This window comes from Electrona antarctica (assembly GCF_951216825.1).
Source record: "Electrona antarctica genome assembly, chromosome: 8".
Taxonomy (NCBI): domain Eukaryota; kingdom Metazoa; phylum Chordata; class Actinopteri; order Myctophiformes; family Myctophidae; genus Electrona; species Electrona antarctica.
Genome location: NC_136789.1, coordinates 10,525,584 through 10,546,658, shown reverse-complemented (window position 1 = coordinate 10,546,658; position 21,075 = coordinate 10,525,584). Strand labels below are relative to the sequence as shown.

Genomic DNA, 21,075 nt, shown 5'->3' with positions numbered 1-21,075 from the left:
GAGACAGATAGTCACTGTGATGCTCTACTCTGTGTGTTTGTGTGTGTGTGTGTGTGTGTTTAACACCCCAATCGCCCAGGACGAAGTTCACCGTCCTTTCAATTAGTAACACCCAGCGCCCAAGACGAAGTTTTATCAAAAAGACGGAGGTTATTGATATCAAAACCGATCACATCGCTCCACAGCCTGGGAGCCCCTGTTGCGCAACATTTGATGTTCCGTAACAGTGGGACGTCAACAAAAATGTTCCCCCCCTGTTTTGCCGACGAGACCGAAAATCTTAAAACGTTAATAACTCTTGATCTAAATCATCCCGTCCAATTCTAAGAAAGATCATGTCTTAGATGGCCCACCGCAGTCCCGTCGCTAGTCGCGTTAGATTTAATCATACCTCCCGTTGTTGTCGATCGGCTCTAGAGTGTTTTGGCTACATTTAGCTGCTACAGCCACATCCAGGATAACATCCGGTCCATCGGTAAAAGTGCTCCGCTACTATAAATCACCGGGCGCTATGATTTAATGGATTAAATAACCCCGGGCAATGAGAGTGTTTATTGTTAAAGAACTGCACTGTGCCACTCATTTCCATATTACGGTAACTTACCGATTTGCTCTCAATATAACAATAAATGTAGGTCCCTTTTCCACCAAACCCATACCAATAAGCACAGTCAGGACCTTGACAAATTAGTGACGTCTCGATTGGGGCCATATCAAGTCAAACCAAGACAAGTCAGATCTGGCCCAGAATATCAGTATCACCTGATTTCAACCAACATAAATTCTGCCCACTGAGACAAACGTCGCTGGATGAATCAGAGAGTTTGATCGAGGCCAGATCAATCACATAAGCTGTATTATTTCAACTGGTGAAGACGTCCTGGAAATGACATAAAAGATCATCGCCATGGCTCAGCGGTCCAGGCACCTTGGCTGGTAATCCAGTCTGGCAGTGTGCCGCGGGTTCGACTCCCGATCCCGACGGCCTTTACTGCATGTCTTCCCCCCATTTCCTGTCAGCCTACTGTCTGTCCCTCCATAAAAAAAATATAAAATAAAAGGCGAAAGCCACAAAAAAACATTTAAAAGATCATCGCCATATGGGCTGTGATCTGGCCTAGTCCTTAACGTCACCGGAGGAAGTCATCATAATGTCATCATCACGTCATTTGGCTTGCTGGGAAATAACTTTGGTTCTAGAACTGGTTCCACTTGCCCAAATGTGCCCAAAATGTGCTGACCTCATCACATTTGTGATGACGACTATGGTCGTTTTTAGCCCAAGGAGTGTTTTTTGTGCAAAACTAATGCTTGGAATGGATTGAGAATCATGAAAACCCCCTAGTTTGACACGTCACATGCTACTTAAAGCATAATGACATTTTGACATGTTGTCAATGGTATGGTCACATTATACTTGCTGACTGGCTGTCGGTATTGAGCAATTATTTTAATAGGGGTGCTATTAAAATAATTGCTCAATACCGACAGCCAGTCAGCAAGTGGATTCATGAATGTATGTATATAGACAATATTTTAGGCCAATAAAAAAAAACGATATACCAAATTTCCCACTCCACACCCCCGGCTGCCATTTTTCCAGTTCTGAACCAACTTTTAGGATACTGAACCTGTTTTACTGAATTTGTTTTCAGTGGAAACACTCTGTATAGTAGATCCATATTAATTGCACGCTTGTGTCTAGTGTATACAGACAACTGTGAATCTTTTTTTACTCTACTTGGATTTTGATATCCAAATAATGAAGTTACAGTATGCACCTTGTTCTTGCAGGAGGTCAGACTTGACTTTGTTGAGTCTCTGCCATTCGCGGTTGGCTCTCTCCTGGTCCTTCTGACTGTCGGTCAGCCTCTTCTCCTTCTCCCTCACAGTCTTCTGGTGGTTCTGGTACATGTCCTGCAACTGGTCGTCTGAGCCCTGGAACACCTGGCAGCCACAAAACAACACATACATTACTGGCTTGGCATGGGTCTAGCTTTGATTGATTGAATACTTTATTAGTCAGAAATGAAAACATGGTACAGTAAGACATTAAAGCTAAAAGGAGTGTCAGCCAGAGCAGTAGAATGAGAACTTTCCCACGTTTGTTCTAAATGCGAGTGCTACCAGATGATGGTCACACCCTCTAGTATTGTGGCTGTGCTGTGGGTGTCACTCACCTTGGAGAAGTAGTTCGAGGTATGAAGGTATTGAGGGCACTGACTCTTTGATCATCTTAAATACTAATCCCAGTGATATTAGCTTAACCCTGTCTTCTACCCTGAGCCGTGCCAAACTAGCAAAGTGTGTTGGAATTAGTCAATACAAACTTAGTTAGTTTCTTTTCATACAGCATAAATAATTTTAAACCAAAAAAAATATTTAAAAACTAGCATTCGTATTGTGGGACTGTCATAATAAGATTTGTCAAAAATAGGCAAGAATTCTGTGAGAAGGGGGCAGGAATTCTGTGAAAATAGGCAAGCGTTCAGCGAAAATAGCTGATCTACAAGCTCACAGCGCATCGCAATGTGACCCGTAGATCAGCTATTTCCGCACAACAAAGTGTATATCTGGTTTGAGTAGTTTAACAGAATGTGTGAAAGTCTTCGTGTCCAACCTGTTCCATGGTCTGCTCCAGCTCTTTGTTGTCTTGCTCCATCTGTTTCTTTCTGCTGTCGAGAGCCTTGATGTCGTTGTCCAGTTTCATCACCTTGCCCAGGTCCTGATTAATGTCGTCCATTCGCCCCTGCAACGTAAAGTACGAAGTTGAAAACCTGGCATCGGTCGAGCTCGCACGCACGCACACACACGTAGCATTCAGAGCTGTACTTCGGTAGACTGGGGGTGTCATTGGGGGGGTGAAGTTGCGTCATTCTTGCATTTATTATTTACTGTGTTTGCATTCACAATGCGCCATGTCAACCGCAGCAGGGAACTTTATCGATTGATGATCCGATCTTCATATAAAATGATTATGCATGTGCCATGTTAGCTACAGTTACATCGATCATGCTAAAACAGTGACAGAGCCCTATGTTTACACACAGACAGACATCCGCTACATTTCCTTTATTTGATGCGGATTGCATTCACAGCACACCTGCAGTGAATCGAAGTGAGGAGCGGTTGGAAGCGAAGTGAAACCCCAGTTTTTTGGTGAACTAGAATTTGTTTGTTTGATGCCCACCAAAATTCGAATGAGCCTTCACGCCTGCCAAACGACACACACGCAGCAAGATTCGTTTTAACCCATTTAGACCCAAGGACGCATCTGTGCGTCCTTCTAGCCACCATATAGCTTTTAAACACTTTAACCATTATTTTTGTCTGTCATGTTTTTAACTCAAATCTTTGCTTGGGGGATCCCTGGAACAATATATTTTGAGATGAGATATCATTTTTGGGGTCCTTGAAGTAGTTTGAGAACCACTGACATAGAAACATAGGGTTTTTCAGAAAACTGTTAGGATTTAGAAGACATTTGTAGAATCTGGTGTCAGGTCTCAATGACCTAAGAGAGAGAATGGCGGCCCACCTCCAGTGGCTCTATCTGGCCCTCTATCTTCTGGACGCTGTCTTTGGACACCTGCAGCTCGACCTCCTTGGAGGACAGCTGGTCTTTGATCTGCTGGGCCTTCTCCTTGTTCTTCTTCAGGTAGGTCAGCTCAATCTGGCACTCTTTGACCGTGGTGGCCTGTTTGAGACGCAGCTTTTTCATGGTTTCCAGGACCTTGATGTACCTGGCAGATCATAGACAACATGAGCATTATTATTTCAATTATAATCTACAGATTATAAGTCTTTCCTGTACATTTCCTGCATTTTTGAGTGGTGCTAGCCACTCCTATAGACACCAATTTGTGTCCCTATGTCTACGTACGTACCTACCCGTCTGTCTCAGCACGGAAAGCTGAAACACCTCGCCAATAACACTGGATGGCACTGTTGCGCAGCGTTGTTCAGACAGGACTGATTTTTCTGGAAATATTTGTTTTCCCACGGTTCTTTTCACTGTTTAGCTTTGCTAATTCTTCTCTTTTGTTACTGAAAGTGTCCCTTTTACTACACTTATTTTCATTGTAAAAACAATAATCTGAATAGCATTTACATAACAACACCTTTGCAAATGCCTCCCAGTGTTCCTTTTATTTATTTTTGAACAAATCAAACCCTGCACACGCACACACAAACATTTATTTTTGAACAAATCAAACCATGCGCACGCACGCACGCACGCACGCACGCACACGCACACGCACACGCACACGCACACGCACACGCACACGCACACACACACACACACACACACACACACACACACACACACACACACACACACACACACACACACACACACACACACACACACACACACACACCTTTACTTACTTTGTGGCAGCAAAGATTGAGTCAAACTTTTCCTTGAGCGGTTTGCCCTCACTGAGCGGCCAGTTGGACTCCTCCTGGTGACAGAAGATGACGTAGTCGAGCACCGCTTTAGACACGCCCAGCCCGGCGATCATCTCTCTGTCCATCTCCGCACACTTGGACGACAGGTTCACCTTCTTACCGTTCCTGAGGGGAAACAAAAAGAGACGGGGCTTCATTTCGGTCGGAAGGTTTTAGCAACTTTGCGAAAATAACTCCATGTTTTGCGCGTACATAGCATTTATACATGACGCCCTGTGGTGGGCTCATCAATCCCCCGCCCCCCTCCCATATTTTGTTCTTGATTTAGTCATTCTGTCACTTCCCATGTCCCCCTGTACTGTAGCCCCTTGTAGCATGTGTCTCCTCCGTCACGCTACACTGCCAGTACCCTTCTCATTACCGGACAGTGAGCAGCGAGGAATATGCTATTCTTCAAAACGTCCTCAAAATTCTGTTCCCCTGATCACCATGTAGTCACTGTTGCAGTAAACGGCAATAGCCCTCTCCACATGGCTTCCCAATCTCGAATACGGGAAATTATGTTTGTTGGGATCGGGTAGCACATAAATCTTTGACTGCCATCTAGTGTTCGAATGCGTTGACTGCAGATGTGCCTCTCGTCTGCTCCCATTATATGGCGCTTGAATTGTTTCCAGGTACAGGAAGGGGCGGGCTTCCGGAAGGGGAACACCACCACACAACTCAGCTCACAGCCTTTAGCTAGCAGTACAACCAGCTATATTTTCGATGCGGTGCCATACAAACTCACAAATGATTTACGATCGTCGGGTGCCCGGCAGCGCACCATGGACAGCTCTCTAACCTTTGGAGATACGGCGCTTTGAAAATCCTGTTATAATGGAGGCTCAACGAAGCTGGATTTAAAAATCGCATCGCTGGTGGTGACGGAGGAGGTCGATACTATGCGGAGCAATGCTAAAAGGTAAACAGACGGAAGGCGCGTCCATATATGGACACGTAGTTGGCAAGAACAGGTCCCAGGGGGGGTGGGGGTACGTTTTAGTCAAACTTATCTGTAAAGAGCATACTTGGTGTAGTGCCCAAGTCCAATACTTTGGCACTACGTGGTTGCCGACGGCCAGGGAGGATGTTCAGACGTGTGTAGAAGAACTGAAGTCCAAAACGTTTCCATTCAGTTGGTATTAAATCATATTTATTCAAAGTCCAAAGTCCTATACTTCAGTCTAGAAATGAAATACAATAAAATAAACATAAATGGCCAATTAACGCATACAGAGACCATCAGCCTAACAAACACAATTTAAAACAGTGTGCCTCTGCCTGTCAGCAACACCTGTGCCTTCTTCTTCTTCTTCTTTTTGTAGTTTTACGGCAGTTGGCAACCAAATTATGGTGCATTACCGCCATCTAGTGATCCATCTTCTTGGATCAACCGTACTATGAATCCTTTTCCCTCTATCTCCTCTCCCGAGTCCCAACCCATATACCCACACACACTCACTCATTCTCTCACACCCCTTTACCTAAACTATATCCTGTCAAACACTCCTGATTCCCTTAAGAACTCTAATAGAATTTTAACATGTCTTCTTTCCCCCATTCTTAAGAGTCCCTCTAATGTAATATCCTGCACCCCTATGTCCCTCATCTGAGACCTCATCGCCTCCCTCTCTGGCCCATAACCTCTGCATTTCAAAAGAACATGTTCAACGGTCTCCTGTTCCTGACACTCCTCACATAACCCAGACTGATGTTTCCCTATTAATGCCAAAATGTATTATTTAGTCCACTGTGCCCTAACCTTAATCTAGTTAAAACTACTTCTTCTCTTCTCTGTCCACTTCCCACTCTTTTAACTTTGACACTCTTTTGAGCATTATATAAATGTCTCCCTTTCACCTCACTATCCCACTGTTCCTGCCACATTAGATTAACTTTCTCCCAAATTATACACTTAACTTCTGCCTTGCTAATGCTTACATTCATTTCTACCTCCCCTTTCTCTAAGGCCTTCTTAGCCAACTTATCTGCTTTCTCATTCCCGATCACCCCTACATGCGCTGGTACCCATAAGAATTTAATCTGACCACCCTTTTGCACCAACTTAGTAATTACCTGTAGAACTTCATACAATAGACCTTGACGGCAACTTGAATAGGATGATCTCAGACTTGCTAGGACTGCTGCAGAATCAGTACAAATTACAACCCTAGCCATTCTTGCTGCTTCTACCCATTTTAATGCCACCAGCACCCCCAACATTTCCACTGTGTACACCCCTAGCCTATCAGTTGTCCTTCTATTGATTCCTATTCCCTTTGATGGAACTGCCACGCCAAACCCCGTCACTCCTGTCTCAGGTTGTTTAGATCCGTCTGTATATATTTGAACAAATTCACTATACTCATTCAGCACGTGCTGGTTAAATACCCCAACCAGGTCAGCCTCTCCTCTCTCTTTCCTCTTTATCTCTAGCACAAACCAATCTACCTCTGGCCACACCAACCTCCATGGCGGCACCTCCGGATAGACCACTGTTGGACATATTTTCATGTCAACCACTCCAAACTCTTTTGCCAATTTATTCCCTACCCGACCAAAATGATCCCTCTTACACTTCCCATAGTCCCAGCACTCCTGCAGCACTGCTTTTGTGGGGTGGGAATCCCTATGACCTTGTAAATTAGCCCAATAGTTCAACATTAACTGATTCCGTCTCAGTTCCAAGGGCAATTCCCCCAGTTCTACCTGTAGGGCAGACACTGGTGAAGATTTAAAAGCCCCACTGCACACCCTTAACGCCTGAGCCTGCATGACATCCAACTTTTTTAACTGTGAAACAGCTGCTGATCCATAAACTATACTTCCATATTCTATCACTGACCTAATCATGGCCACATATATTGTTCTCAGTGATGAACAGCTAGCTCCCCAATCCCTCCCCGACAGACATCTCATTACATTAATTACTTTCTTACATTTATCTCCTATTCTCCTGATATGATCTGCCCATGTTAACCAGGAATCAAAAACAACTCCCAGGTATTTAAAAGCTCCAACTCTTTCTAACTCTTTCCCATACATCCTTAGTTTCATCCCCTCCTCAATTCTTTTCCTGGTGAAGAATACAGTCTGTGTTTTTTCCACTGAGAATCTGCACCCCCAGTCAAACCCCCACTCAGTCACCTCATCAATTGCTACCTGTACTTTCCCGATTATATGTTTCAAATTTCTACCTCTTTTCCACAAAGCCCCATCATCTGCAAACAGTGACCTCCCTATATCTGCTGGCACCTTTGAGAATACGTCATTAATCATAATAATAAACAGTAATGGACTAATTACACTTCCTTGAGGAGTACCATTCCCTACCAGATACTTATCCGACATATCAGACCCAATTCGCACTTGAATCTTCCTGTCAAACAGGAAACTCTTAATCCAGTTAAAGACCCTACCACCAACTCCCATCTTGTGCAACTTTATTAACAGTCCTTCCTTCCACATCATATCATAGGCTTTTTCTATATAAAAAAACACCACTACTACGGACTCTTTGTTAGCTTGTGCTTTCCTGATCTCATTTTCTAGCCTAACTACTGCATCCATCGTGTTTCTCCCTTTCCTGAATCCACTTTGGCAACTAGCCAACATTCCTCTCTTCTCAAGTTCATACGTCAATCTGTCTGTTACCATTCTTTCCATAATTTTACATACATTTGATGTCAAAGCTATCGGCCTATAGCTAGAAGGTTTACCTGGGTCCTTACCTGGCTTCCTAATAGGAATCACCACCGCTTCCCTCCAAACACATGGCAACCTACCCTCCTCCCATACTCTATTGTACAGTCCCAACAATTTAGACATTCCCCCTTCCCCTAACTTTTTTAACATGACATAGCTTACCTGATCTTCCCCAGGGGCTGAGGGCTTAGCTCTTTTAATTGCTCTCTCAAGCTCTGCCATAGTGAACCTATCATCCATCGCCTGCCCATCACCTATCCTCCTAATTAGCACTCCTGGATACTGACTCATATTCACTTCTCTTCTCCTTTTCCCCTCTTCTGACAGGTTTTCCACACTATGAACCTTTGCAAATGATTTTGCCATTAGCTCAGCCTTATCTTTATCACAAGTTGCCGTTTGCTCCTCTAGTGTTTTAGTCAAACTTATCTGTAAAGAGCATACTTGGTGTAGTGCCCAAGTCCAATACTTTGGCACTACGTGGTTGCCGACGGCCAGGGAGGATGTTCAGACGTGTGTAGAAGAACTGAAGTCCAAAACGTTTCCATTCAGTTGGTATTAAATCATATTTATTCAAAGTCCAAAGTCCTATACTTCAGTCTAGAAATGAAATACAATAAAATAAACATAAATGGCCAATTAACGCATACAGAGACCATCAGCCTAACAAACACAATTTAAAACAGTGTGCCTCTGCCTGTCAGCAACACCTGTGCCTAATCAGGGACAGGGCTAAATACCCCCTGTAACCATGGCAACCATGGTCCTGACCACGCCCCATTGTGACATCGTCAATTAACATAGTCAAAGTCATAATGGCTCTTACACTTGGTATGCCATTGTATCACTCTACACAACATCTCTTTGACCAAATTATCACCACATTGCGACACGTTGTGAGCTTGGAGATCTGCACTTTTTGATCTCCCCCCCCCCCCCCCCTCAATACAAAGCAGTCATCTGAAAGAGTCTGGACTTACTTGACCCTGGTGATGACGTTCTCCAGGGTTTTGAACGTGAGAGTCTTGCCCTTCTGGGTGCTGGACAGGGAGCGCTGGATGGCCACCTTTTCTCCTTTGACGTCTGTGAACACCAGCCTGATCTGGGCACGCACCTCCGTCTCATGCGCGTCCTGCAGACACATGGCAGCACCAGTGTCATTAAAACTACGACAAAAACTGTTTACTGTTTTCAGTAACGAAAACCAATAAAAACTATGCTATGATCACTATAGATAGAGCGTCGCAGTCCCGCCCCCTTTCATGACGACGACAGGCCCAGGAAATAATTCCCCATAGACATTTCAAAAAGTATTTATTTAAAGATTTGTAAGCCTCGAACAAAGCCAACTCGGATCGTGACAACTCATGACAATAAACCCATTTTGGGCTGAACACTTTTTTTGTTGTTTTTCTTTGTAATTATTTGTTCGGCCCAAAATATTGTGTTTGTTGTCATGATTTGTCACAATCTGAGTTGGCTTTGTTCGAGGCTTACAGATCTTTAAATAAATACTTTTTGAAATGTCTATGGGAAAAATGCATTGGGAATTATTTCCTGGGCCTGTTGTCGTCATGAAAGGGTGCGGGACTGTGACGCTCTATAACTATGAATAAATAAAAAAACAGACTAAAATGTTAGGGAGGGACTAGTGGAGAAGAGATTCAGTAGAACTGAAAGACAAGCCATTTTATGTTTGGTTGTGTGCAGGTATCAAGCTCACATGCGCGACACGTGAGCTTGTAGATCTGCTATTTATAGCAAACAGCTGAGTATAAATCAGGCATTTCAACAATCAACACCATCACTGCTTGCCAAAATGTCAATCTTACGGTGTTTATTCAACTAGGAACTAGACTAAAACTAGACGATGACAAAAGTTAAATCAAAATTTGCTGTCAAAATCAACACTGTATGGCACAGTCAGAGAAAAGCATCTTGTTTACCAAATGAACCTTAGCGTCCCTATTAGGGCAGAGATATTCAAAAGCACATAACAGAATGATAATTGCTGATTCTCATTACTCATTATTTATAATGATGATGGTTATTAGTTAGTATAAGATCATAGCAAAGATGAATAGATGATAGTAGTGACCACACCACACATTCAAATGAATGCACACAGTTGAAAGCATACGTTCACTGACTTGTTTTTGTGATTGCAATCACTTTAATTACGGTAGCCTACTTCAGTCTATATTAGTAGCTGAATGACTAGTATTAGAAATGTATTTGTATAGGTCATAAGGTAAGTTATAAGTAAAGAAAGTTAAGTTAAGTTATAACTAAATGCATTTGAAATTAAATAAAATTTTTAGTTTTCAGGATTCCAATTCAAAAATAGCAAAAAAGAATTCTGGATTTAATTCAAATATAGCAAAAATAGCTGATCTACAAGCTCAAAACACATCACTAAGAGAGTAATATGCAATTTGGCCCTCTGGAGTGAGTGTGGCCCTCTCCATCGTCAAAGTTGCCCACCCCTGTTAGAGTATTATTTCCCCCTTGAAGGAACACATTCATCTCACCTTTGGATCGTGAACAAAAGCACCTCCTTTGGCTCCAGGGGGAAGTTCGCCTGCCGTTGCATACTTCAAGCACTCAATGATTGTCTGGATACAGAAAAAAAGCGTAACATGATAAGATCAATGCATTTTGGAAATGCACATACTTTTTTATTTCAAGGTCTGGGACCCCGCTCTACAGTCTACACTGTAATAAGTACAAATGGAAGCATTTGTTCCATTTGCACACGTCCGGTTACAGACTCAATTCATCAACCCAGGACTCCACTTTGGGGGGAAAAAGTTGTTGAAAAAGTGCTAAAGACTATGAAGCTAAGCTGAAATAAAGACAGCACCGTTTTGCCGGCTCCGTTGGGTCCGACGAGCACGGTGAGAGGGTTGAAGAAAGTGATGACTTGTTTGTCTTTGTCCTCAATCCCGAAACTCCTCACCCCCAGGATACTCATTTTGTCTATCTTTGACATGTTGGCCTATCTAAACAGGCTCACCTGGGGAACAGATAGAAAGGCATAAAGAGAGAACAGACATTAAGTTAACAGGAGCCTGTCTGTCACAGACAACATTATTATAAATATCAGCCAATGTGCAACTGCAATGGTTGCCAAGGACCCCATAACTATGAGTGTACAAAATGGAGCCAAATGGACTTGTAAACGTCCATTTGGTCCCATTTGTAGTATTTGTCCACTCTCAGAGTTACAGCCACCTTCAGTCAACTTGGATCCCTGACATTTCCTCCTGCTCTGGACCTCACTTTTTAACCCATTGAGACCTGAGACTAGATTCTACAAATGTCTTCTAAATCATGACAGTTTTCTGAAAAACCTGTTTCTTTATCAGTGGTTCTCAAACTGTTTCACGTCAAGGACCCCAAAATTATGTGTAATTGGCCGTGGAGCCTCATCTGAAAATATGAGTTAATGTGCTCCTGTCCATGGTCTGAATGAACACCACCATTTACAAGGAGAACCTGCGCAGCCACACAGGCTCAAGTATTGTCAGAATTACTTAACCATAGCATAAATGTAGTAATTATATAAATATAAATAGAAAATGTATGAATATTAAAGTAATCACATACTGTCCATTATCCTATTTATAAGTCAAATTAATTAGACGTATTAACTTAGTACTTTTAACAGTGACCTAAACGTCTTGACATAATTTGACATTTTGACTGTCCCATTTCATCTGTATTGAAAATGTAAATATTATATACAAATAGTTTCACAATAAAATGAAACTACGACAAAACATGAAATAAGCCGGAAGGACGTCATCGGTCATTTGCATTTTAGGAGGGAAAAGAATAGGCTGGAATCCAGAAAAAGATTCATTCGGATATATTATATATACAGACCACCAACTCATCGCCTCGTCGAACTACGGGGATGAATCATAGTCGCATATCATTAGCACCCGTGTTTATCATCATTGCTCACTAAAAGCACGTTAGCTCTGGTCCGTAGCGTCAGTGAGCGCTCTGCACAAGAGCATTGTTATTCCCCTAGACTGAAATGTCCATTAAACGTGCGAGGTCTCAACTGTAGTAAAAAATAAATACAACTATTTCGCTTCTCGCCGAAACAAAGGCAGTTTTGTGACGTTGAAGTATTATTATCAGCGGTGGGAACCGTCTTAGAACCCCACCTTTTGTGTAAAATCCACTTTTTGGGCAGAAAATGAAATTATGCCAGAGGGGATACTCGTTGATTGGCTCGAGTGCGCCACCTACAGATCTGGTAGCCTCGGCAGATCTGGTCAATAGGAAAATGCTATTGATCAGATCTGTAGGTGGCGCACTTGATTAAATAATAATATCCGCCTGGTCCACAATAGACATACTGGTATTATATTTCGTTTTCTGTCCAAAAAAAGATTGTACACAAAAGGTGGGAATCTGTGACGTTTCCCATCGCGGAGAAAAGCTTTTCAATATAAAAAACTGTCTGTCAAGTCACCCGCGACGCCTTGTAAGCTTGCATATCAATCTGCTATTTAATAAATGAATCACTAGCTAAACATAAGCCACGACTCGAGTACTGCGTTTTAATAGCTATTTGCTTTAATGTAGATAACTTTAACTGCGAAGAGGGACATAAATAGCACGATAGTTCATTTGAATCGATACCTTTTATGAAACAAGTCTTTCTCCGTGTTGTTTGGCGTCCACTTCCAACCGTAGAGTATGCAGCTCCAACACACACAAAACAGCAGTAAACGGCTCCACAAAGACTTCCGGTTGAACGCCAAAATAAAGTCCAACTCCAGGTTGATCTATTCTATGCCAAAGTAGTAAAGTACCACTGGTCATCATCAATATGTCCGTACCAGGTCCGTACACGGACAAAATGTGTCCCTGGCAAAGACTTGTCTTTGTCCGGGGCATGTTAGCTTTAGTTTTTACACAACCTTATATATGTTCTTATTTTGATAAGAACAAGGCCAATTACTGAATGTCAGTCTCCAGGTTTTCTTCAGAATATTGAGGACAGTAGGACACTGATTTACTATGGTACATCAGGAGTCCACATGTAGTGTACCCATTTGTACACTCAGAGTTATAGACCACCTTCAAGGAACCAATATTAGGGCAGACTCTTTGCATTTCTGGGAATATTATTGTCCACTCATTTGTATGTCCATGCCGGCAAAAATGGTGCATGGTGATGACCATAGGGTCATGCAATTTACAATTTTAGTCATTTAACAGACACTCTTAAAAGTGAGTGACTTACAGTAAGCAAGAACAACTGTATGGTAATGCATCAAATACATAGAAGTCATCAAGAATCATAAGTAAGCTAAGAACCATACTCTAAGGTCTAATGATGGAATATCTATATAATGACACTATGCATATTATACACTATAGACTGCCGTCTACATAAAATGCTATCTAAATTACTTAAGTTGATTGAGCCGTTGCATACGCCTGTAAGGTCGTCGGACTCGTCGAGGCTATGGCAAGTGCTACGGGCTAAGATGGAGTCTTGAGTCTGAAGACGTGGGTTTTCAGACTACGGCAGAAGATTGGGAGTGAGTCTGCGGTTCTGATTGCAATGGGAAGTGCATTCCATAGTTTTGGAGCCAGAAGGGAGAAGTTTGGGACATGATGTGGAGTGTTGTCCCGGCATCATCACCATTACACACTAGGTGACTAGGGTCTAGTGACTCTCACATGCACGTGTAGGTGACCCATCACTGACCCATCAATGTCATTGATGGATTCATGGTCATTTGTGGTTCCACTGTTCCAGTGTTTTACTGTACCGTCATCCAATTCCACTGATAATATTCTGCTGTGCTGCACAGCTTTTAAAAAGGCAAGTCTCACTAGTCAGGACTGCATTTTCAACAAATCATATGATTTGATTAGTCCAATAGTGCAACTGGAAATCAGGTTTTTTTTGTAGCAATACCACAATTTTAGAAATTCTGTTGCAAATTAAAGTCCTTCTGTATTCAAAATAGTGAGTAACAAGTACAGGCATGACAAATACACTTACAGTTCTCCTAAATTAAAAGTGCTTATTTTGCATAATTTGTGTTCCATTGCAATTAGTAATAATGCATAACTTTACCTTACACATTTTAATGTTGTAGCTGGTAAGGTGATTTTGATTACTTTCTGCTGCCTGGGTAGCTTTCTTAACCTATAATATTAATAATACATTATCATCAATCTATGTTTTGTATTAATAATAATCTAAATCTGCAAAGTAACTAAAGCGTCCAATAATTGTAGTGGAGTAGAACATGTTTGCCTCTGAGATGTAGTGGACTAAAGTATTAAAAAGAAATCAAGTACTTAAGTACATAAAAAAGAATTGAGTCTCTGGTGTTAAGTTAGATCACATCTACAGATATATAATCAGGTGTTTGTAAATGATCTAAGGTCAGGGGGGGAGACACATTTTATTCCATTACACAAATTACAAAACATCCCACAGTGCAGTTTCTTCTCTCAAGACTACTCCACAAGGAGTTTTGCAGCAGTTCAATTCTCTTTCAGGCAGGGCTGTCCTCATGAGTTGACAAAGAGATGTAAAGGTCTGGCTGGGGGGCAGTCTAACATCTAATTTATACACCACCGTTGTCTGATGAAGCGTAAATCAAACTTAAGCCGCCTCATCATCACTTCCTGCCATACTGCTGTCTGTGGAGCCTACGTCGTCTTCCTGTTGCGCTGCGGGCTGTGCTTGAACTTGTGCGGGCTGGCTGGGCGTCTCCACCTCTTGTTCCTGCGGCGGTTCTGTCTTGTCCGGAGGGTCCGGGGTCGGGGCTGTGGTGCTGGTGGTCTGTGCTGGGTCGACGGAGGTGGTGGAGGAGGCCGGCTTCTGCCCCTCCTTGTCCCCCAGGAAGGTAGACCAGCCTTTCAACCGCTCCTCACGTTCACGAGTCGTTTCCTCCACCTGCACACAATTACGGTACTTGTGAGGATATCAGCAGTTTAGGACGCCAATTTATACATTTTTGCAAAAATAATGTCTTCTCTTGGGAAGACCAGGAAAATTGTCCTCATAATGTGTATTTCTCAAATTCTACCGGTATACAGTACATGCTACGTGTGTTTGGGCACATTTGGTCGTCACAAGGAAAGTAAGTACACGTAAACTCACACACAAATCTATAATATACCTGCATTTCTTATTAAATCAAACTTGAATGACCTTTTCTGTTCAGTGATTAATTAACATGACTGAATATAAAAGGTTCTTGTAGACTTTCATTCAAAGATTTGAAATGTTGCTACTTCACACAATTTTCTATAGGCTATACAGTTTAGTATTAACACCTTCATTATTTCAAATAAAGATTTCTCGCCAATTTAACCGTGGACAACTGTGTCCGTTTGAGCCAAACCATAGGCACTGCAGAGGAATTCCAAGCGGTGGCTTAACATTTGTTGGACTCTATGTCATAGGACCTATGTCATAGGTCAATTAGCTTGAATCCACTATATTGTACAGCTGGATCTGTCCCAGCAGACACTTTTGGTGACAGGGTGGCCCTAGTGGTTAGTGAAACGTCCCAGGTTCAGTGCTCGCTGCAGGTACGCAACTGCCCCCTCAGTGTTTGTGAGTCAGACAGAAATCTATTTTCTAAATCATTTTTTTTTTTAAATTGCCACATATAATATTCCCCAAATTGGGAATATTGCCACAGTTAAAGTAAATGGTGAATGGTGCATTTATATAGTGCTTTCATATAAAGCGCTTTACACAGATTGTGCATTACATTCACCCATTCACACACACATTCATACACCGATCATACGAGAAGAACACAGCCCGAGTTGTAGTACCTGGTAATCGGTGGTTCCGTCCCAGAGCGTCGCAGAGAGCTTCTTGCCTCCAAACCAGCGTCCATGGAGTGTTAGCAGGCAGGCATCAGCGTTATCTGGTTCCTTAAACGCTACTGAAGCCACGCCATCTGGGTGTCTCTGCAACACACACAGACTAATTCATAAACTCTAGAAAGAGATCAGTATTTAATTTCTACTTGCGTTCACATTTGAAAAATGTGATGAAAGAGTTGACCTTGAACTCACATCGAAGATGATGACCTTCTTGACGGGTCCAAACTTCTCACACTCCGTTCTCAGATCGTCACGGTACTCATTCAGCACCAGTGGGTCTTCCTACAGAGATCAACAGAGGCATGAATACAACACACAGACAAACAGCTAGGGGTGTCATTGCAATACATGTGTGGGTCGCCTCCTACCTCAAAGTCGCTGGGATGAAACATATTCTGGATAATAACAACTTTCTCATGCCTCTTCCTCACTTCTCCCTTTTTCTCTGGCCGCCAGTCCAGCTGCCTGTTGTGCACACACACAAACACACGGAGAGAGATGTGAGTGGCAACCAAGTATCTTAGAATATAACCATGAAAAGCAAATGTAACAATCATGAACAGCCAATGGTATAAATATGAAACAGGGAACAGGAATTACTTCTGTTGTTGCTGTAACTTCTTCTTGTACTCCTTGTTCTTCTTCTTCTTCTTGCTGGCGTCGTAATCGCCCTTCAACTCAAAGCGGGCTGCCTCGACATGGAGCTGGTACCCTCGCACCACTGAATCATCGATCAGACGCAAAGCCAGGGCCACTGACTCCTTCTGCACAGACCACACGCATACAGTACATAGTCCATAGAAAAGCTTTTAATACAGCAGCAAAAATCTGAGTAATACTTGGTTGAGCACCGTGTCACATACCAAAAATAGCAGGTCCTCAGTAGGTCAGATATTTTGGTGTGCAACTAAGAATAGTCACCCAGTTAATGAGTATTAACTGAAGTGACCAATTACCATACGTTCTGAGTCCGGTACAGCTAAAGATGACAGAGGGATGCTGTGTTGGTGTGTACATTTGTTTGTGCGTGGGTAGGTGCCCAATCTGCCCACAGGGACTGAGGCACACATGCTTCCCTCGAGAGACAGGCAGAAAGACAACAGACCTTGAGGTAGCAGCAGAGGCCGTCTCCCTTCAGATTGCCCTCTCGGTCTTTGTAGAGCTTGACTTTGTACTCCTCTGTGATGGGGTCACGCATGACAATGCCACACTTAGACATCATCTCCGCAAACTCCTCAGTGCTGGTGTCTGGAGGCAGCCCTGGAAGGAGGGAGAAAGGGGGATGGGAGGTTGGCTGACCCCATAATAACTTGCAGATCTGCTAGTTATTTTTGCTATTTTAGAAGAATAAGGGAGATTTGGGGTAACATTTTTGCAATAATGACATGCAAAAAATACAGTCGCTAGGCTGAAAGTGGTTACACTGACACAATAACCGTATTAATTGAATTTGATCTAAACAAAACATATGTATAAGAATTAGGGGTGGTTGATATGGTGATAAATATCGAGATGATACAATGTCTCCACGATATGTCTTTTCAGAGATATCATAATATATATCGTGATACAGTGAATGCACATTCTATGATTTGAAGTTCTATACGTTAATTTATTCTTCTGTAGAACGACGGTTTTGTTCTAAATGGACTGTTACTGCTTTTTCTTTTAGTTATTACCTTGTAGGTGGTTAACTAACTTGAAAAGTAACCATACAAAAACATGAGAAAATCTTCGTGATAATAGTGAGCATCGTGATACTGCTTGAAAAGAATATAATATTTTTCCATATTGCCCACCCCCAAGTCATTTTCAGCAGAATAAAGTCAACGTATGATCGGGGCGAGGCAGCACTAACCTGACACATAGACATTGGTGTTCTTATCGTTGTCCACATCAAACCATCCTGCACAGGAAACAAAGATGTATTTAATCGTCATTATTTATCAAGCAATCCTATTAAAACCATAGCAAGCACATGCAGTACGTACCCTAGCCCTAGTATGGTTGTGATATCACATGCAGTACGTACCCTAGCCCTAGTATGGTTGTGATATCACATTCATTTCATGTATTAAAAATACACAGCCACAGATTGCTCTCATGCCCAGCTCTGTAAACTTCTCAGCACTGTGTGTGTACTCATCCATTCATTAATTACTGCGGCTTGGAGTCATATATTTTTCTCTAGTTTCATATCCATTTGAAAGCTCTGGCAGAAAATGTGTGTTTAGTTAAATAAAATAAAAACGTTTCCACAAGCTGCTCACGGACAACATTCTCCACCCGCTATAGGGGCAGAGAATGAATTTGGTTTAATTTCATGTATTTGGAATACATGAAATGTATCACAGCTATTGTAGGGACAGCAGTACCCTAGCCTACTGTGAATCTGTGATCGCAAACATGCAGACGGCACGCTACCTGGATCTGGCTTCCTCTTATCTCCTTTCTGCTTGGCTTCTTTGGCTGAATCGGTGCTCTCCTGCGCGGGTACTTTGCCGTCCGGACCGTGGGGAGCCGTTTCAGTACTGCTCGTCAACGCGGCGTTGGCATCTGGCTCTCCATCCTTGGTGAAGCCATAGTTGGCCTGGTAGGCTGCAATGAAGTCCTCTGTTATCTGGAGGATGGCAGGCAGACAACGGCATGTCTGTTAAACCAACTAGCTCCAAGAACCACCAGTCTCTAGACATGTCAGGAAGTCAAGTGAGCTGCCTCAAACACATTTGCTTTGTAAATGGCCTTGAGCTGACAATATACATCCAGAGCAACTCATAACAGCTGCAATTATATTAGCTTCACGTCCTGCTGGTGCATACACATTTAAGTTGACAAGTTCCTCTGTGAGCAGTCTGCTGCTGCTCACAGAGGAACCTTACCTAACCAAACTATACTGCGCCCCTCACTTCGCACTTCACACGGGTGTGATATTTTCATAAGCGAGTAAACTGATTAAATAGTTTGATTCACTTTTGCACCACTATCGAGATCCTAGGGACCTAGGCGCTTAGGATTGACGTTTTAGTGGGTGGCTGAGTGCCAAGAGTGGCTCTCATACTTTAGGAAACCAGGCCTTCTTGTCATGGTCCCAGTCGTACACAGTTCCATCCTCTGGATCAGTGAAGGTGTACTGGTCTGTGCCGTCCTCCGGTCGCTGACCATAGAGCTGCTGCAACCGCAGCTGCTCCACAAACTCCTTGTTCTTGTCAGGGTCGCCGCCGCTCATCTACAACCACACAATGACATGTCACATGGGTTGTTGAATATTAATGACAAATGACAACGTTAACAATGTTTCACTTGACTGGGACAAGCAGGCAGCCGTAATCAGTGGGGTTAGTAGTGACCCTTCATCACAAAGAGACATGGATGCAGCGACAGCGTCCAGACCAATATAATATACTAGCGTGATTCCCATTGTAACAATGGAATGCGGAAGTGCTCATTCTATCTCCATGGGATAGTTCCAGCCATAGGAGCAATGTTTGGAACCCGCTTTGTGGCGAGATCAAAGTGTGTCGCTACTCTCCTACTCTACACTCTGGTCCAGACACACTGCCATGCAATAATCCAATTCTTATTTCAGACTGCAGGCTCCCTCCTCAAATCCGATCTTTAGGACTGACTGTTCATACATTTATTTGCAAGTGATCAGATCAGATTTGTGTATGCAGACAGGCATCCTCCACCGACCTATCTGCATTGGTTTTGGTTCCCGTGGTAACCATGAAATGAAATAAATCAGAATGCTGATTGAATCCACCTAGGAATGTGGTTTTCATGTGTATTCTCTTTTCAGCCTTAAACAAATAAAAACAATCGTATAATCTGGATATGCCAAAAATCACAATTGATCTGGCACTGATTGAGATTTCACTGATTGATATTTCAGAGCCTCTCTCCAAAGTACTCAAAGAATGAAAAGGGGGCAGGGAAGAATGCAGGTAGTCATAGCACATAGCAGCAACAGCAGTGACTGTGAAACACAGTAATAAAGAGTGAGTCCAGGGCTGATCAAAAATACAATTAGGATAAGTAAAAGAAGAAAGAAAGAAATAATTAGGCATAGGTTCACTTCTGAAACTAGCCATGATTCATTCAAGACTGTCACATGTCAAAATGGATCAAATACATCTGACATTCTTGATCCAAGCCAAGGCTATTGTGCCACTGGGTCTCAACTGAGCGTGTCATAGTTCATACTGTTATTACATAATACATAACCGATATTAATATTACATAATTCAACCAGGGGGGATAACAAGGCGCTACGTACGGTTAGACATATCATATCATATCAAAACATATCATAAACTCTGTTATGTTTCTAAATAAAGGTCCCCCTCACACCCTGGCAACGAAGTCCCCCAGGGTGGATCATAATTCATAGATTCATCAGATCATAGCTCAGTCTAGATTAGAACACACTGTGCAGTCTGCCAGTGAGAGGAGCCAGACAGATAAATTCATCAACACTTGGACCTAACATTAGCAGGCTAAACATGGCCATAATAATAATAACAACAACAAACGTTATCCATGCTGCTAAACTGTGGCTCGAGTTGCAGTTGCACACGCTACGTTCGGTGTACTAGCGTTAGCATAACGTTAGCATAACGTTAACAGTGGCCGCCAAATTATATGCACATCATGGGACGACGTTGCTAGTTTATTTAGTTAGTTATTGAGAGTCAGTGACGGAGATGGTTGTATTATTAGTGGAGTTTTAGTAAGACATTTGAACTAGCAGTAAGCTAACAGACAGTACCTTTATGCAGCGCGGTGCCACCTGAATGAATAGAATACACAGTGCTGCTTACTTGCAATCCCACTAGCACTGATGGAGTGCGCATGCGTGACCCTTACAAGACGTCGGTGTGTGTGTGTGTGCGTAACTGTGGGATACAGTAGGCGGGCTCTCTACACAAATCGGGGTGACTCTCGGTTTTACTTCCGTACTGAAGTCTTCTTGCTTGACCTCGCTCGCACGTGAAATCAAACAAACCGAAGGAAAACAAAACAGTA

The 21,075-nt window shown here is 42.7% G+C and overlaps 2 protein-coding genes across 3 annotated transcripts in view; both read right to left on the bottom strand.

Annotated features, from left to right (window-relative positions):
* rad50 (RAD50 homolog, double strand break repair protein) overlaps positions 1-12,971 on the bottom strand; it is a 47,596-nt gene extending 34,625 nt beyond the window's left edge. Inside the window, exons 1-8 of the mRNA XM_079508225.1 lie at positions 12,820-12,971; positions 11,024-11,176; positions 10,692-10,775; positions 9,141-9,292; positions 4,393-4,578; positions 3,539-3,743; positions 2,621-2,749; positions 1,782-1,947 (exon numbers count right to left, since the gene is read on the bottom strand). Coding sequence (XP_079364351.1) covers positions 1,782-1,947; positions 2,621-2,749; positions 3,539-3,743; positions 4,393-4,578; positions 9,141-9,292; positions 10,692-10,775; positions 11,024-11,152 — 1,051 coding nt within the window. The 5' untranslated portion in view covers positions 11,153-11,176; positions 12,820-12,971. The remainder of the gene's footprint in view (positions 1-1,781; positions 1,948-2,620; positions 2,750-3,538; positions 3,744-4,392; positions 4,579-9,140; positions 9,293-10,691; positions 10,776-11,023; positions 11,177-12,819) is intronic.
* Positions 12,972-14,590: 1,619 nt separating this feature from the next.
* On the bottom strand, positions 14,591-21,005 carry htatsf1 (HIV-1 Tat specific factor 1). 2 transcript variants are annotated; one of them, XM_079508244.1, is made up of 10 exons: positions 20,871-21,005; positions 19,109-19,276; positions 18,475-18,670; positions 17,909-17,956; positions 17,156-17,310; positions 16,651-16,814; positions 16,419-16,515; positions 16,243-16,332; positions 15,997-16,134; positions 14,591-15,103 (listed from the first exon to the last, which is right to left on the bottom strand). In XM_079508244.1, the coding sequence occupies exons 1-10, from the start codon at positions 20,901-20,903 to the stop codon at positions 14,810-14,812; spliced, it is 1,383 nt and encodes a 460-aa protein (XP_079364370.1). In that variant the 5' UTR covers positions 20,904-21,005; the 3' UTR covers positions 14,591-14,809. The 2 variants fall into 2 exon arrangements, with proteins under 2 accessions (XP_079364370.1, XP_079364371.1); XM_079508245.1 differs by having other exon boundaries at positions 20,819-20,961.
* Between the last annotated feature and the right edge of the window lie 70 nt (positions 21,006-21,075).